The sequence below is a fragment of the Chanos chanos genome, chromosome 4 (assembly GCF_902362185.1).
Source record: "Chanos chanos chromosome 4, fChaCha1.1, whole genome shotgun sequence".
Lineage (NCBI taxonomy): Eukaryota > Metazoa > Chordata > Actinopteri > Gonorynchiformes > Chanidae > Chanos > Chanos chanos.
Genome location: NC_044498.1, coordinates 34,386,545 through 34,404,733, shown reverse-complemented (window position 1 = coordinate 34,404,733; position 18,189 = coordinate 34,386,545). Strand labels below are relative to the sequence as shown.

Here is an 18,189-nt window from a genome sequence, read left to right as displayed (position 1 = left end):
CCTCTCTAATTAGCAGGTATTAGTTATGCATGGTCAGCGCCAGAGAGTCAAGATCTACACACAAGTCTACAGTTTTAATTAGGAACCGCACTGTATCATTTCAAGAAGGAAGCCTCATCCTTCAGGAGCATAGGAACAGAGAAAGAGAGAAAATTGCTCTCATTTTGAGCATAAATTTTCACTTTTTTCCCGTTATTCATGTATTAACTGACACACACCTGTAATCTCTTTATTTATTCTCCTCAAGGAGCTCTGAGGGTAAGGGAAAAAAAAAATAGGACAATTCTCCATTAAACTGTGTTTCTTGTTTAACACTTTAGAGGGCTAATTTTGTGCTATCAAAGTAATTCTGCTCAAATGCCACCTGTCATTTACAGTCGGAAGGAAATCTCATTTGTTGTGGAAGGCTTTACCCTGCTGCTTACTCTGAATGTCACAGTTAATATCAGCAAAACTGGCAAAACCAATTGCTCTTTTCCACTTCTGTCCATATTTTCACTCTCAGTTCAACATGGCTGAGCACGGTTGTGAAAAAGCTATCCTGCTCCTTATGCAGAGTGCTTCCCACACCAGGTGGATAATTGGCTGATGGGTCACTCACACATGAAGTGGATGAAACAGCCACATTTTTCCGCATGCTAGCCAGCCGATTAAAGTTAGCAGCAGCTCTAATTAAACTCTGTGAGGCCCCACGGCAAACAAAGTGGATCCGTACGGCAGAATTCCGGAATGGAATCTTTGGCATCATAAACGTGTGTGTTTTCAACCACCTCCATCAGCTGACAGCATCAGGACTCGCTAAACGACTGTCATAGACACCACTTAAAAAAGAGAAAGTGTTTAACTTCTCAAATCCTAAATATGCTTTTTTTTTTTAATGTACATTACTCTTTAACTTAATGCTCATACCTACAGTGCTTCTGACAGTGCATGTGTACAAATATTTGATGATGCTCTGCACACCATGGATAATTTACAGTAGCTCCATGCACTATGAAAATCAGTAACAATACAAAAGTCAGAGGGCTAGGGGTCTGCAATTACACGAATTGTTTGGTATTCTTTTGACTCTTGCCAGAAACGGCCAACAGTTTTTCCTCGCTCTGTGCCAGATGACATCTTTGTTTGTCCTACAGAAACTCTTGCATAGATGCTGCAGTTATATCATTCAAAATATTTTGTCTTAACACGAATACTACCTCAGCAATTCAGCAACTCACTTTTTGTGCAATGAAACACAGAATGAGTTTCACCCCCAAATCTCTTCTGTCTCTCTAAGCTCCTCTGCCTCTTGCACACTGCTTAGACTGCATTTTCACATGACTAACCCACATTCCACAAAAGCTCATGGACTAAATGCACTTCTGGGGATTCTATGATTTTTCACGCACATGTAACTGAACTGTATAACTTCTTCTCTGGCACGACAGAAGAATCTCTCTGTTTCTCCTTCCCTCTCTCTCTCACACACACACACAGTCTATGTGTGTGTGTGTGTGTGTGTGTGCTTGGGCATGTGTAAGTGTATGTGTTCATCAGCATGTTTGCATCTTGTTGCTAAATTTAATATTGCTAATTAATTTTGAAGCATTTCTTTAAATATTGTCATAGAAAATTACAGAGGACAACAGTTGGTCCCGACACCTGGGCAGCATTTAGTGGTATTTTCTTGACAGTAACCATAGACCATTCTATTTACAAATTACATGCTTCCATTGATATTGAATTGTATTTTTTCTGCATAGTATTTTATGTAGATAGATAGTATTTTTGTGTGGGCAAATCTTCAATGTGTGCACATTGAAGATTTGTGTCCAAATAATTTAATACAGAGTTAATACAGAACTCAAAATCTGAGGGTACAGCCTCTACAGCAGTGTTTCGATACAAGCATTGTAAGCAAAAGTGGCTTGGCTAATGTGTAGCATTAATAAGACTAAACCTTGTCTTAGGATCTATAGGATAGAAATATTATACACCTTCTGCTTTATCTGTTCTCTCATTACCACCTATTTTGACTTCTGAAGAAAGAAATTCATACGATTGTACCCTTCTAGGAGCTGTCCCCTGAAAAACTCTGATCCCCTGATAGACTCCAACATTGCAGCCCCAAAATAACTTGATCCCGATCTCATCTTTGAGGCTGACTGCAAGCCCATATCTCTCTCTCTGAGATTTCTCTTTTAAAGCCCAAAACAAGTTTCACCTTTCATCAAAGCTGTGATGACGGAGTTAGTCAGCAAACCAGTCTTACAAAAGGATTTCATAGTTCCCGAAAACAAGTACACGGTTCAAAGAAACCGTTAATGGTACAGAAATCACACACACACACACACACACACACACACTCAGATCTCTTTCTCTGCATGACATGACAAATTTGAATATTTTTTTTATCACTATTATCATTTAATATGTTTACATTTTACTTATGCAGTCATGTTGGATGTCCTTCTATTGCATCATCTGTGATCATGATGCACAGCCCTCAAGAATGGCTGTGGGTCTCCTGTTCTCCCGCAGAGGGGTCTGGATTCATTGAGAATATTGGACTGAACAGTGCTCTCTGCATCTGGAGCCGATCCAGAGCTCCTTAAACAAAAGCACTCTCATTTCTCTCTCAGTGGGAATGAGTAAAGCTACAACATCAAATTGCCAGGCAAAACTTCTCTTAATCCCCGCTCCTTTCATCTAAATAGCACACTGATTAGTTGTTGGTTTTTTTGTTTTTGTTTTTTAGATTATTTGCTTTTTAGTTTTCTTTGGGGTTTTTTTCCTTCACTTAATGTTAACACATATTGAAGCAATGCAACACAGTATGACAGAAAGAGAAATGGAAAGGAATGCCAAATTTGACCACAATTGCAAAATGTAAAAAGCAATGACAGTCTGTTTCTGAACGTACAGAATTTGAATTTAAGAGAAAACAGATGACAGATGGGATATTCTGTAGGTGCAAAACAGAAATCCAACTCACTGATCTTGTCATTATCATCTTGTATTGATTCCCATTCCCGTTTAGATCTATTATTCACACCAGAAGGTTGAATGGAAAAACAATGCACTCAAAATTACTGTATATGTTCATAAATTATTGATTTAATAGAAGGAGTTCAAGAATGTCAAGCCAAGAAATATGATGCAAGCGTAAGAGAGTCAGCACTAATTCATCCAATGCATGACCCTCAATTAAGAATTAGTTAATGACTTTGTACGGCTGAGTGAATCGTTCAGTGCTGAACAACCCAATTCTTTCTTAAGGACATTAATGTAATTATAAAATCATAAGTTATTTGGATTTCAGCGCAATTTATGATCAAATTTTACCTGAGCTTAGGCTCACACTTGTCAGACTGCCTAGGAAAACTGTTTTTTTTTAAATATAGTTTTCAACAAAATGTGTGCAAATTATCATCTCAATGCATGCGTGCAATAATCAGAGGCATTTAAGTGAGAGTGCTACAATGTGTCTGCATATGCAAGGTGGCAAGCTGGTGAATGTCTCACAATAATAGAAGGAGCTAGAGCTAGACATTCAATCTGATCTCGCTCTCACATTTCCAATTTCTCTCGGTGCACTGGTTGGAAGCAATCAGAAAATCTCTCCAGAGCTCTGGAGAGAAACGTTGCTCCTTTCCACCCACTTTGTCTACTCAAAATAAATGAGAGAACAGCCAAAGACTTCCAAACAAGATCGTCAAAAATAAATTATCACACAGTGGTTGAATTGCAGCGCTGTTACCATGGAAACATCTTGGAAAGAAAAAAAAAAGTTTAATGTAATTACCATACTTCTTTAAAGAGTGAGACCACAAAATAAAAGGAGATACTGAATTGCAATTGGAAAAGGCTTGAGGCAAGAAGAGATAAGAGAAAGAAATGTTTTATTTCATCCAGTTTTGTTGATTCCAGAGTCAAATCTTTGAGAATACACTACTATTTTCAGATACAAGGCACAAGAATGGCATGACTAATGAATGATGTATGAAGAAAACTGTTTTAAAGGATGAATAATTTGTCTTTTTTGCTTGTTTTTCTGAAGAGATGTACCTACATAGCTTTGGCTTGACAGAGAATGCACTGAAAATACTGACAAAATGTATGGAGACATCATAACTCAAGGAACAGCTGCTGTTCCAAATCTAATTAGCTAAGATAAGTGTTTGGTTTTCATCTCTGATTTACTGATATGTCATCTTCAAAATATTATCTAATGTCCAAATTCCGTGGAAGTAGCAAGATTAATGTGTTAATTTTGTGGAAATAACTGGTAAATTTGTTTTCTTAGTATTAAAGTCAGTGGAAATTACCAACTTGCAGGACATGATAGAATTAACTTCATGTAGCATTAGGCTAACGGGATGTGTATTGTAGAAGACTGCAAAGAATGTAGAAGAATGAATAAGGAGCGTGCAAGGTGGAAACAGAAAGTGTCTTCACAGTATTATGATTGTGTTTTCTGCCATATGGAGAGGAATTTTATTAACACGAGTCTGTTTTGGTCAGGAATTATGAGTGTTTTCTCTTGTTCATCTGTTTCCTTGTTGTGTTATCTATCGTTTAGTATCTCCCTTTTTCCGGGCCAACTTGCTTCTTTCTCTCTTTGAAGCCTTGCCTCAGTCTGAAGCCTGTGTCCAAAAACCTAGTTTTCTTCCCTGTATCAACATCTCCTCCATGTGGACAAGTAAAGAACTTTTTTTTTTTCTGCTGAATTTCTGTTTCAACGCCCTTGGGTAGTCATGACAGGAACACATTGCAAATCTACATGACTCAAAGTAATGGTGTATGTAGTCTCTGTTTCAAGAACATTTTGCACTCTTGTTTATTAAAAACACTGATTTTTTTTGCAATAAAAACCACAATATCAGCACACACTGCCATAATAAAGAAAACCATCATCCTACCATCTTCCTTCCCCAGGCTTTCAGCCTACCATATGTCTCACTAATGTGAATGGCATTTCCACCATCTTCAGCTGTGCTCCAAATCAGACACTAAAAATGATTCAGGATGTACACAAATTTGTCCTGAAAAAAAAAAAAAAATTACTAAGAGTTTAAATAGTGAATGGGTATATTCTGACATTTTTGTACTATGGAAATTACAACGTTTAAACTGAAGAATTTTTTTTTTTTTTAATGTTCTAACATACTTACGGTATATGCTGCTGCATATCCAGGTTACTTTTAGATGAATAGGCACATGAGGGAGCTCTACACAGGAGCTTTGTTTGACTGAGTACTTTTGTTGTATCTCTCACTGTCATGTGTGAGGGGGCAAGCCTTCTCTCCATAGCTAATAAAACATGCAGACCCTAGCCACATGGCCCGCGGCACACTACACGCATTGTGTTTGTACAGGAAAAATAGACTGATGAATTAATTAGTACCCTGGTGCTACTATATGACTGTCTTTCCCAGGATTGTACAAAAATAGTTTCAGAGACTGTAAATCACAGTGTGTGACTCAAAACAATCCTCTAGTTTGATCTACAGTCCTCAGTTTCTGCGTACGCTGAGGGGTACTATAAATATTTAGCTGTGGATGGAACTTTTGTTACCCAATTCATTTTTTTTTTTCATGATAATTAAAAATTTCTATGCTAAATTAGAAAGAAAAAAAAGGCAAGAGAAACAAATACAAAAATAAATGGGAACTGTAGAATTGGAGATTGTTATTACAGAATCAAATAATTCAACAATGCTCATGATGCATTAACTTGTTAAAACAAACAAAACAACAAAACTTTTTTCATGTTTAATTAATAGGCTACAAAACAAAACAGCCGGAGGTCCAAGAGTTGGGAGTGCTATTGTATTGTCCTGTGGGTGTTTAGAAAAAAAAAAAAAAAAAAAAAAAAAAAACATGCCTACAGCATTTTCTCTGTATTCTCGTTCTTTTAGATACTAAGCCCAGTGATGTTCTGTTGTGGAACAGTCGGAGACAACAGCATTTTTTCTGTGGCTTTAATAGCTTGTACATGATAATGAACATGCCAGGAAATAAATCAAAGAACACCCCTAACAATACAGCTTCACAGAACAGCCTTTTAGCCGAGCCTTTCTCAGCCTGTTCAATGCACTGTCTCTATTGCTCCTAGGACATCTTCCTATTAAAGTGTCCAAGCAACAGACAGACTGTGTTGTGAGCCTGCTGCTCGTGTCCCATGGGGAAAACAGCCTATCCGGGCAGAATTCTAATAAGCACACCTGCCTCTGAACAGTGCACGTTACTGAATACATTTCACCACAGCAATTTAAAAAAAAAAAAAAAAATTCAACCACAGTGAAAATAAAAATGAAAAAGAAAATGGTGCGTTGAAAGACAGGCCAAAGTAGATCCCTAACCGTGATGCCGTAACTGAACACTTTTGTATTGTTGTATATAATAAATATAACATACATGGATACATTTCAAAAGCAGTACAAGTAACCAGAGAGCATATATGTTAGAAAATAAAATGTGATCTTAACTAGTCACTGCAGTACTGAGTCAGGTTGTAGAAAAACATGATAAACATTTTTGTGCTGTTATTTTGATTCAAACAAATGTGCTGTACACAAATAGAGATAGAGGTACATTTGACCTTTAAGGTATTCATTTAACTGCACATTCATGTTACTCGTTAGTCTCTTGTTGAGTGCTATTTTGTGAAAAAGAGGTATTATTGGACACTTGGGTAAATTTACAATTCATCAATTTCTGAGCCTAAGGGATTCCGTTTGAATGTCACGAATATACTTAGTTTGTTATAACTGTATGTAAGACCTACCGCCTTAAAAAGAAGAAAAAAAACCTTTCATATCTGAACAGTACTGGCTCAAAGGCTCCTTTATTTAAAAAAAAAAATGTGTATACATTAACTGCCTATTCATATTCATTCGTCGGTTTAATTTTGCTAGAACAAAGTATCAGTCGTTGATTGTTGCCTTTTCTTCTTCCTCTTCTTTTTAGCTGCTTGTCTCTTTTAGAATTTGTCGTTTTAAAAATCCATGCGTCTCGTACTCATTGGTTTAAGTGACACGGAAGTCAATGAAAGAAATACGTCATGTTTATACCGGAAAGGGACGTGGCAACCTCGTAGTGCAGTTCCTGTTGGAACTGTTGTCAAATGTCTAACTGCTGGCTAAGAGAGCTGTATCACACTGTGTTTTGAAGTAGACAACACAGCTGTCTAGCTGCATAGTACTCTCATGCCGCGGTAGCAGAGCAGATGTTCCACCTGGGAAGGAAAAGACGTGGAGATGTACTCTAGCCGTCTGCTTTTCGTGATTCTCGGTGTACTGCTGAGGATTTGCTTCGGAGTTTCTGCAAACCGTGGAGGCTCCCAGTTATTTACCGATGAAATCCCATTCAAAATCAACTGGCCGGGGGCAGATTTCATTCTTGTAAGTAGCCTGATGTGCGAATACACGATCACAAGCATGGTTTATTAAAGTCATGTTTCGTTCGCCAGTGAGGAAAGCCTCTGTTGTAGCGTAGCTAACTAAATTGTAGAGAGAGACAGAAGTCCTCTTCGTACGCTTACTACGGTGAGCGAATACTCTTGTAATTAGTTATATCGCGAGTGCACCTGCTACAAACAACACTCATTGAGATCTTTTTTCATGGAATGATCAGACCTGATCAGATCATACGTTTGTAAAATTATGTCTTTTCTCTCTCAGCCAACCTCTGGAGCCCTGTACAAAGAAGATGACTATGTCATCATGACAACTGCAGAGAAAGAAAAATACAAATGCCTCTTGCCTTCTTTGTCCAGTGGAGACGAGGTAGGGGAACACAGTATGCATTCCTAAATGTTAGCCATGTAATCTATTACAGCTCAATATTTATCTCTTGATATGTTCCTTACTATTTCTCTCTGTTTTACACAAAGGATGAGGAGAAAGAGTACCACGGGCCCAGTCCAGACATGCTACTTGAGCCATTATTCAAACAGAGCAGCTGCTCCTACAGAGTTAGTTTGCACAAAGTTTCACTTCTTATTCTCTTTCCATTTATGCACATCCTGAGTGTCTTGTTACCCTTCACTATTTTCAGAAAGCTCCACACTCATTACTCACTGATCCACTAAGTCTAATTCTTTACTAATACTAATCACAATAATGTCTATACATTAGAAAACACTTCTTTGTTTGATGATATCACATATAACTTCTCCGTGTGTATTAAAAGTCAGTGTTTGTGCCTTGCAGATTGAGTCCTATTGGACATATGAAGTGTGTCATGGGAAGCACGTAAGACAGTATCATGAGGAGAAGGAGACAGGACAGGTCAGTTAGTTTCTATATATGATTATAAGACCCATTAGGGATGCATAATTTGAATTGCCAAATACACTTTCAGATCATGGGAGTACTCATCTACTGATATAGTGGACATTTGAGGAAGAAGTGAGAATTAGTGGTGCTGTTCTTTTAGTTGATGCCAAGGCTATCGTTGTACACATGATCTCAGTTGTGTTTGCACTGTGAAATTTCAAATTAAGTGTCAATCATGCAGTGAAATAAGAATTCAGCACCAAAAAGACAAAGCCTTTTTATGCCTTCTTTTGCTGTATGTAATATTGCAACTTGTAATGTATAATGAATAGAATGTGTGGCTGGCTTCAAGATGCGGACCCCAGAAGGGCATTGTTTCTCACTGAGTTAAAGAAGGTGTAGTTAAGCAAAATTATGCTGTTAGTCTTGTCGAGTGAAGGATGTAAGAGTTAGAGGGACTTCGATCCTCATTCAGTTTAAATTTACAGATTATGTTTTTCCTGTTAAATGAAAATCTACAGTTCATTTGTTGTTAGCATAGATTGGTATACTTTGTCGAAGTAGAGTAGATGCGAAAATAATTGCTGTTCATGTTTGTGTGAGTCTACAGAAGATCAGCATCCAAGAGTATTACCTTGGAAACATGTTTCAAAAGAGCAATGACCCATTGAAAGGTAAGAGCTTAGACATGCACAAATGCATGTAACATTTTCTTCTCTGTAATGTAACGTTTACTCCTGCTGGGAAGATGCACTGAATATATACTTTTTCCTTTAGAGTCAGATGCTGAGAAGGGGGAAGATTTGGAATCTGATGCATCACAGACTACTAAAGAAGTATGTAAAACAATACAAAAAACAAAACATTTTTGATTGGAAAATCAGCATTATTACCTCTGTATGTCTGTTCAATCTTTCACTTGACTTTTCCTAATTTCTGAATTTTTATGTAATTTAAGGTGCCCACAAAAAATATTGAGGGCCAGTTGACACCCTATTACCCAGTGGAGATGGGGAACGGGACGCCGTGTATTCTGAAGCAGAACCAGCCCCGTGCCACCACTGTGCTTTATGTGTGTCATCCAGAGGCCAAACACGAAATCCTCTCCATCGCTGAGGTCACCACCTGCGAGTATGAGGTGGTGGTGCTGACGCCACTGCTGTGTGCACATCCCAAATACAGGTATGATTTAAAATACAGCCGACAGCAGTCACTGGCCAAGTCTGAGGTTCATGTGCCGCATTGACCCGACGCGCTAGTCATCTTTACCTGAACTAAAATTTTTAAAAATCGTATTTCCTCCTGAGAGAGATGATCATACTGGTCTCTTTGTTAACTAAACACTTGATTCTCAATGAATTAAAATCCTATTAAAATTCTATTATTATGTGAGGAATAGCTTTTGAATAATTTTTCACCCGTTCTAATTTCAATTCCATGCATGATACCCTGAAGTATTACATGTCTTGAGACCAGTGATATCAGAAACCTGTCTTGTTTTTTTTTTTTGTTTTTTTTCTCAGGTTTAAAACCTCTCCAGTGAATGCTATCTTCTGCCAGGCACTCAGTGGTTCACCCCTGAGGCCTCAGAGCCTAGCCCGGCTGGACCGGGAGCAGGAAGAGCTTCTTAAACCACCCTTCAGCTCAGCCTCAGACAAGGAGGTGAGACGTGGCAAGATCAGATTACAGTGCAAACAAAACCTGTATTAGTCACTGTGACTGAACTAACATTCATTTTTGCATTGATAAATTGTCATTCGGGACAGGCAGTAGGTATAAAGAGGTAATTAATTCATCCTTCAGTTCTGCAAGCTAGAAATGAAGAATACATAGAGTGAGGTATAGCTATTTTGAAAAGATGGAGAAGTGGCTTGATATGCAAATTATGGTAGATTATATATAGAGGGATATGTAAAGATGACTATACGGACAAAATTTTATTACTTCCTGTTTGATTACTGTATGTTGCAGGAGGATGTGTCACCAGTGAGGGAGGAGGCGTTTACCAGTACCCATAAACCAATGACAGTTGGTGGGCAAGCTCAAGTCGCAGTTGGCACCACACACATTTCCCGTTTGACTGACGAACAGTTGATCAAGGAGTTTCTCAGCGGCTCATATTGTCTGCACGGGGTGAGGCCAAACTTCTGATTGGGTACCTCTGACTAAGTGTACATCAGTGAAGTTAAAAACAGGCTTGCTGAACCTCAGTATCTCTCATTGCAGGGGGTGGGTTGGTGGAAGTATGAGTTCTGTTATGGGAAACACGTCCATCAGTACCATGAGGTAAGGCACGAGATAGCTTTGCCAATTACTGACTTCTGGTCACAAATAAATGTAATCTTACATTTCTTTAACTGTCTGGCTGTAAGTCTTTTGATGTCTAAATGGGCTTTGGTGTGTATGAATATGTATTTAAACAGGACAGAGAACAGGGGAAGAATATAGTGGTTGTGGGAAACTGGAACCAGGAGGAGCATCTGGAGTGGGCTAAGAAGAATGTAGCACGTTCATATCAGCTGAAGGAAGATGGTGTACAGAAAGTAAAGTATGTCAACTCTCCTTTTCCTCTTATTCCAGCCTCTCAATTTATTGAAAACATTTTTAGAGCGCTTCTAGAACTTATTCCATCCTCCCCATTTAGTTGGAGTCTTTGCTAGAACTTCCCATAACTATGTAAACCAAGTTTCATGGTCTTCTTGAATTGTTGATTCATGGCCATTTTGCCTGATCATTCTACATGATGACCCCTCCGTTGTAAATACCTGGAGTGACCAGGAAAGTTACCTGAGTAGATGTTTATTGTTCCTCTTACTGCATCTCACCAGGGTTGTGTCCCACTTTTATGGCCATGGAGACGTGTGTGACCTCACAGGGAGGCCAAGACAGGTTATTGTGAAGCTCAAGTAAGTGACTATGCTCTCTCCTGTGTAATATAATGAATGAGTTATACCAAGTGAGCACCATGAGGTAACTACTGTGTTTTCTCTCTCTCTCTCTCTCTCTCTTTTTAGATGCAAGGAGTCTGAGTCCCCACATGCTGTAACTGTTTACATGTTGGAACCCCAGACGTGCCAATACATGCTAGGGGTGAGAGCCAAAAACACCCATTACAACTCACACATTAATCTATGCATGTAGCATAAAATATTGATTTGACTGACTTTCAGAATAATGGTGGGAAGATATGTTTTGTTATTTATCGATTTTTTTACCTTAGGTTGAGTCTCCGGTGATTTGTAAGATCCTAGACACAGCCGATGAGAACGGCCTTCTGTCTGTTCCAAGCTAATGTGACAGGACGGACAGAAAAGCAAAGGAACGAGAAAACGTTGGCAAATGGTGGACAGGAGGAGGGAGATGAAGGAGTTGTATTAACGGACAAACATATGGTCAGAGGATGACAAGGATCTGGATTAAGACAGAGAAAAGGAGGTGTTGACCACACAAAACCAGTCTTAGTTGAACCCAGGACTTCTAGCCCTCTGTGAAGATGGAGAACTCACTCATAGACTGAGCTTCATTTGCACTCATTGAGAAGCTGAGCTCAGACAGACACATCCCAAAAAAACAGTAAAGAGTTTCAGTTCTGAAAGTTATTTAACAGGATCTTTCACTGTCAGAACTGCTGGAGAGAAGTTAGTAGAGTCTCTATTTTTTCTTTCTCTTAGTTACGGCACATTATGCTTGTTTTTTTTTTGGGTTTTTTTTGGCCGTAAACCAGTGAGGGACAAGGAACAAATGTAAAAGTTCATGGAATTACCTGTTAATCCATAAGGGGAATACATTGCAGGCTGTTTCTATTTTTAATTGTTCAATATTTATTTCGCAAAATTTTTCTCTGCTATTTTTTTCTCTGGCATCAATGTTTTTGCACTTTGAAGGTCTTAAACATTTAGATGAAGACTAAATTCAAGGAGTGATAAAAACAGAAGTGTGTTTAAAATGTTAGTTAAGCTGTTTTACAGTACACAAGAGAATGATTATGACTGATTTTACTTGTACAGCAAACGAAATCCAGGGAATTTGGCATGGGTTTGATTTTTATATCAGGTATAGCTCTTTACAGGCTTCCATTCTGATTTGACCACTCACTTTAGCTGCAGTGGTGCTAACACTGGGGTTGTTATGTTCCCACTGCTGGGTTACACACTGGTAATCAGTTCTTACACATGCTGAGTTGAATAAAGTGTATAATTGATTGCCATGTTGTTTGGGTTACAAGGACATATGACAAATGTCATTCACACTTCCATTCTTCTCATATTTAAATATTTTTCATTTCTTATATAACCAGCACACCACAGTTCACATTTTTAGTCCATCTAAATAGACTTTACCCCTCTAGTCTAGAGTTCTGTAATGATTTGTGAGTTCTGTAAACAGATGATTGAGGAAAAATCACACCTACAGATTTTGTCTTGGCTGCGATATCTCTTACTCTCCACAAGATGGTGCCATCCAAATTAAAGTGTTTTATGCAGATATCTGCTTACACCAGATGAGAATTACTAGAATAGCCCAGACTTAATGAGCTCCATGTGATGTTATCAGGTGATGGGCAAAAATAAATTCTATAAATAATTTCAACATTAATGTTTACATGTGTGCTAAGGCTATAACTGATAAAAACAAGCCATCATAAAACTAAAAAACTATCACCACCTGACATAATCAACTTGACACGTAGAGGTAAACAGTAGAAAATAGAAATGGGCGCTTGCAAAACATTTAATAAGTTAATATAAAATGTATGACACATTCACAAATACAGTATCTTAACGAAGAAAGGGACTACCTATTACATTATGAATGCCATGTTAATGTAAAAATAGAATATCCTTCAGTCCAGGAACATCAATATCACTCGGGGATTAGTCATGGAATACTCACGTAGATTGTTCAGGTCTCAAATCATCTCAACCTTTTAGGAAGTCTTTCATCTTTTTTTTTTCTTTTTAACCGCTCTGAAATGCACAATGTCTCTTTTGAAAACACAATCACAAGCAAACATTGTTAATGCCTCCCCATTGCAAACCATAAGCAAATACTGTGTTAGCTTAAAGCTCCTGCGCTCTGAATAGTAGCTGACTATGGCTAGTGCTCAGACGGAGGGAATAGGAATCTGATGGGCAGAGGTACTGTCAAAGTCTTGCAGAGCTTCTTGGTGAGTGTGGTAGTGCATGGCCACATAGCTTTTGGCAAACCCTGTGGTCTGGGAGTTGACTGGCTGGAGGCTGTTGGGGGAGCTAGGACCAGCCGAGGGGCTGCTGTTGTAGATGCTGTAATAAGGCTCGATCCGGGTGTTGATCGGCGTCGAGGTGCTGGGGGGTCGGGGTTTACGCCCACCAGTGACCCTGGGACTCGGGAAGCTGTCGCGGGAATGGCTGGGCCCGCACGCTTGGTCCACCAACCTTCGCTGGGGCTTGGGTGAAAGTACATAGGCTGAGTTAGTCTCGTGATGGGAGGACTTGTTTCGGTTGACCTCCAGGCTCCCTTTGCCCATGGCATGCAGTCGAGTCTTGTGCTTGCAGCAGAGGAAGCCTAGTGCCACCCACTGGAGGCAGCAGAGGACACGACGCCGCAGGCCCGCACTGTTACGCGAGTAGACAAACGGGTTGATGCCGGACTTGAGGAAGATGAGCGCGAAGCCACACAGCTCAAATTGGTAGTGGACAAAACTGCTCTCCGGGGACAAAACATCCTGTGCCAGAGATACACCCATGGGTAAGCAGCACAGTAGGACAGAAAATACGATGACCACACATGTCACCACTGCCTTAGAATCCTTCGCAGTGGCCAGGTTAACTGTGGAGACCAACTGGCAGCACGTTGCTCCTGCTGCAGCTCCTGGCACCAGACCTTGGCTGTTCCTTTTGGTGAAAGGATGAGTCTGCACATGCTGAAGCTTGTTGTAGGTCTGGTTCCGGTAAAGAGAGGGCACTGGGACTGCACACTGCATGCCCTCAAAGCCAGCAGCGATGAAGGGAGGTGGAGGGGGTGGTGGACGAGTGGCATCCACAGTGATGATAGGACACTTCCTTACCTGTGCATTCTTCCTCAGGGCCTGTGCAATCATTACATAGGAGACAGACACCACAGCTACACAAAAGGCAAAATCTGCTAGGTACACATATAAGACCACCTTGGCCGTGTTGCCCGTAAGGCCAAAATGGGGCAGGCAGGGTCCAGAGGTTCTGGGATAGGCTCGCATGGTGATCAGAGCTGCCAGAGTGAAACTGGAACTCCACAGCAGAGCTGTGAGGGCGAGGGTGCATGGAAAAGAGGCTGTGCGATTAGGCTGCTGTCCCAGAACCATGCGAAGGCGATGGAGGGCGATCACCGCCACAGTCTCCAGGGACATGATGATGAAGCCTGAGCTGGTGAGGTGGAAAGCAAAGCAAAAGCCCTTAGATACGCCTCCCCCGCCCTCGCCAGCATCAAGAAAGAGCACTAGTGCAAACATGGGTGCAGTTACACAGCAAATGAACAAGTCACAGAAGGACAGGTTGAGGATCATGAAGTCAAAGTTGGTGCGGAACTTCCTGAACGCGGGGTCGAAGAAGGAGAGGAAAACCACTAGGTTGCCATAGGAGCCCAGACAGAAGATGAGGATGAGAAGTAAAGAGCAGGAGGCCAGTGTGGCTGTGTGGATCAAAGCCCAGCTGTTGGAGGATGCATGTGTCAGAGTGCCATTGTAGGGCTGGTGTCTTGCAATGTCTGCCAGGTCCAAGGGCCAGGCAGTGCTGTTCATTGTACACATAAGGATGCACAAGATCACAGCCTCACTATTTTTCCCACTGTGTCAATGAATCGCCTATGTTTCTCATAGCTCCCGTTACCCTGTTTGTTCATGACTGATCTCCTGATCTGTGAAATTAAAGGACAACAGATAAACGTGAGTACAATATGAAACATACGTTAAAATCTGTAAATAAATGAATGAAAATGTACACAGCCAAAGAACAAAATAGAATTTTAAGAAAGGACCATCTCATTTCTTTGGTTTATAAAAGGCATACAATATTGTGGGGATAAACAACCTTCACGCGACCATATTTAGCAGTGTAAAAACTGCCCACGTAACATGAAATTTGTTGTTTTCGTTCATATATTGCAAACACTTTAAACGTGCAGTTTATCATGAACCCCTGCGCGCTCTCGATACCCATCTCATATTTGATCATTACAGGAACGCGCTTATGGTAGCAGTATATCACCTAAGCTTTATGTCATAACATCTAATCAAACCATAATGACTTATTTTGACTAATTTGGGAGCAGTGTGTGATTTTTTGTCGATAGAAACAGTTCTTCGAAAATACGCAAATGTGGCTCTTCAGATAAATCAGTTTGGTAGAGAGCCAGGCTCTCAACCCGCCTCCATTTCAGAAAATACAAGTAATTAGACAAAATACGTCTGAAAACATGCACTTGAAGTAGCCTACACAATACTAATCGCCCATAAGATAAATAGACGATAAAGCTATTTTGCCTTTCACATTTCGATTGCAAAATACTAAAAATTAACTGACATTCAAATATTATATAATGTAGTCTCCATAGCCTCATACAATTTTTATCAGTACTACAAAGGAAATGTCCTTACCATCCGCATCCGTATCTTGTTTAGTGAACCTGTTAAATGTCATGTAAGAGTATTTTCCCAATTTGTAAACGTTGCATGCATCGTTTTTTTTTTGAGTAGACCGCAAAGACTACAAGATGTGGATGGGGAAAACAAGAGTGAAGTCACCGCCGACTTGCGGGTGCAGGTTCGCCTCGAATATAGCTTAAGCTTATGTTCTGTGCAATACCGCGAGGAGACATCGTGCGCGTACTCGTTAGGTGAAGCAGGGTAGAGGGGAGCTATGAGAAAGGGAGGTGCTGATCCAAACAGATCGCATCAGAATGATTTACTCTCTAACGTCTAACGGTTAAGTGATATTGTGTATAATCTGAGGTGGAAAAAGTGGACCAAAGTAACAGTGTAATTATTTGTGCAGACGATAAACAGACAAAATATGACTAAAACATAATCTGCTGGCCTGACGTTGAAAATACCTCTTCTATATGAATATTTTTTATTTAAGTTCAGTGATGTTCACCCCAGTGTATTAGCAGTAGCATGGGAGCATGGGGATATTGGGACAATAATTGCACTGGAAAGTGAAGTGTTAAACCTGATTGTCACTGATATTAAAAAAAAAAAAAATAATTATAAAAAAAAATTTAAAAACCCTGGCATAAAAACAAACAAACAAAAAACATATTCTATTATCATCAGAGAGTAGAGGGATAATGACCCCTTTTCTTTGGTCGATATAACCATATGCAGGGTGACAGCTGTCATCCATGACATCCATTCTAAATAATAACTGGGTAAGATAAAACAATAGGCTTAAAAAGACTGCACTAAACAAAAATTAAAATTACAGTTCCCAGTCTTTCAAACTGTACTAGACTGAGGAAACTCGTAAGAGATTATATGAGTAGAGTATATTATCTGGAGTTATAGAATGTCTTACATATTTCTTTTTATAGACAATTTAACACTGTTTTATTTTAAACTTATTGTACTTACAGCTTATTTTAAAAATACAGAGGTATTTTTCTGAGTCGCAGTAACTTTTTGAAGAAGTAAAAAAAATGGACACATAACATTAACCAGCATCAAACACTTTATTATAAACAACACTTCTTGGCTTAACCCCTGAGAAATACAATAAGCAAGGGGTAGATCTAAAATAATAATAATAATAAAACAAAAACAAAAAAGCCTCATTCACTACAGGTTGGCACTACACTATACAGCTGTGAGGCCCTACTCTGAAGGAAATCTTAGTGGGTCTACTGAAATGTACTTTTCAGCTGGTTGCTTGCATGGCATTATTTCCCTCAGGCATTCATATATGGGGTTCTGTTAATTGGCATTATATCTGACCAGTCATCCTGGCCGCAGACATTTGGGCTACTGAAGTGACAGCACTGTAATATGGGATTAAGATCCATCAAAATTGAGACTGTACCGCTACACTTGTAACACAGTGTACACTCTGAAATGCCAAAACCCTGCTCAAAAGATACACAGCAAATCGATCCAGTGCAGCTGTTTCATACAAGTTCAGATGAAAAATAAATAAATAAATAAATCATGTCTATTATTAAAAAAAAGAAAGATAAACCACAAGCTGTGCAGGAGAAGAGAGGAGGAAGAGAGAGAGAGAGAGAGAGAGAGAGAGGAGGGGTATTAAAGAGGTGACACACAGAAAGTTGCGTTGGTTTTTCATGAGGTTTAAAAGGGCATTTACCTCACTGCATCCGTTATAGCGTGGCCGTCAAACTCACAGCACACATTCACGTAATTACACTGCATCAAGATAAAACACACTCACACGGCCACTTCTCCCCCTGTCTAAAACAAACTCTTATTCCTCCATGCAAGGACAGTAAATCGACAGAAAACGGTTGCTATAGCTAAAGGCCAAAGCCCAGTCACAGAGCAAATATTACACAGCAATTCTCCCTAAGAGAAGTATTGCACTTAAGATAATTAAATAGATATGTTGGTGCATTTATACTGCATGCATACATAATATTACAAATATTACATATGCTTACATTATGAACAGACCAAGACATTCACAATACATTAATTATACAATGCTTCTGCAGGTCCATGCAGAAAACTGTATCTAAAATCTGCTATAACTTCTGTAGCAAGCACACATGCACACACGCACGCGCACACACACGCACACCCACACACACACACACAGACACACGCACACACACGCATACACACGCACACACACACACACGCAGAGACAGAAAATAAAATAGTAAAACTGTACAGTAATGTTACAGATCGCAGGCACGTGATCCCTGCAGTGGTTTAACCTTAAATATTAAGTATAAAAGAAAT

At 39.5% G+C, this 18,189-nt stretch overlaps 2 protein-coding genes across 4 annotated transcripts; one reads left to right on the top strand and one right to left on the bottom strand.

The window, feature by feature from the left end:
* Window positions 1-7,102: 7,102 nt before the first annotated feature.
* Window positions 7,103-12,515, top strand: erlec1 (endoplasmic reticulum lectin 1). Of its 3 annotated transcripts, none has more exons than XM_030771688.1 (14): window positions 7,103-7,388; window positions 7,668-7,772; window positions 7,880-7,960; window positions 8,199-8,276; window positions 8,875-8,938; window positions 9,048-9,080; window positions 9,215-9,446; window positions 9,788-9,926; window positions 10,236-10,397; window positions 10,491-10,550; window positions 10,688-10,812; window positions 11,093-11,170; window positions 11,279-11,354; window positions 11,485-12,515. In XM_030771688.1, exons 1-14 carry the CDS (start codon window positions 7,245-7,247, stop codon window positions 11,554-11,556), a joined length of 1,449 nt encoding a protein of 482 aa, XP_030627548.1. In that variant the 5' UTR covers window positions 7,103-7,244; the 3' UTR covers window positions 11,557-12,515. The 3 variants fall into 3 exon arrangements, with proteins under 3 accessions (XP_030627548.1, XP_030627547.1, XP_030627546.1); XM_030771687.1 differs by having other exon boundaries at window positions 9,042-9,079; window positions 9,223-9,446; XM_030771686.1 differs by having other exon boundaries at window positions 9,042-9,100; window positions 9,223-9,446; window positions 11,485-12,514.
* Window positions 12,516-13,368: 853 nt separating this feature from the next.
* gpr75 (G protein-coupled receptor 75) lies at window positions 13,369-15,027 on the bottom strand. Its single transcript, XM_030773063.1, has one exon. The coding sequence runs from the start codon at window positions 15,025-15,027 to the stop codon at window positions 13,369-13,371; it is 1,659 nt and encodes a 552-aa protein (XP_030628923.1).
* Window positions 15,028-18,189: the final 3,162 nt, after the last annotated feature.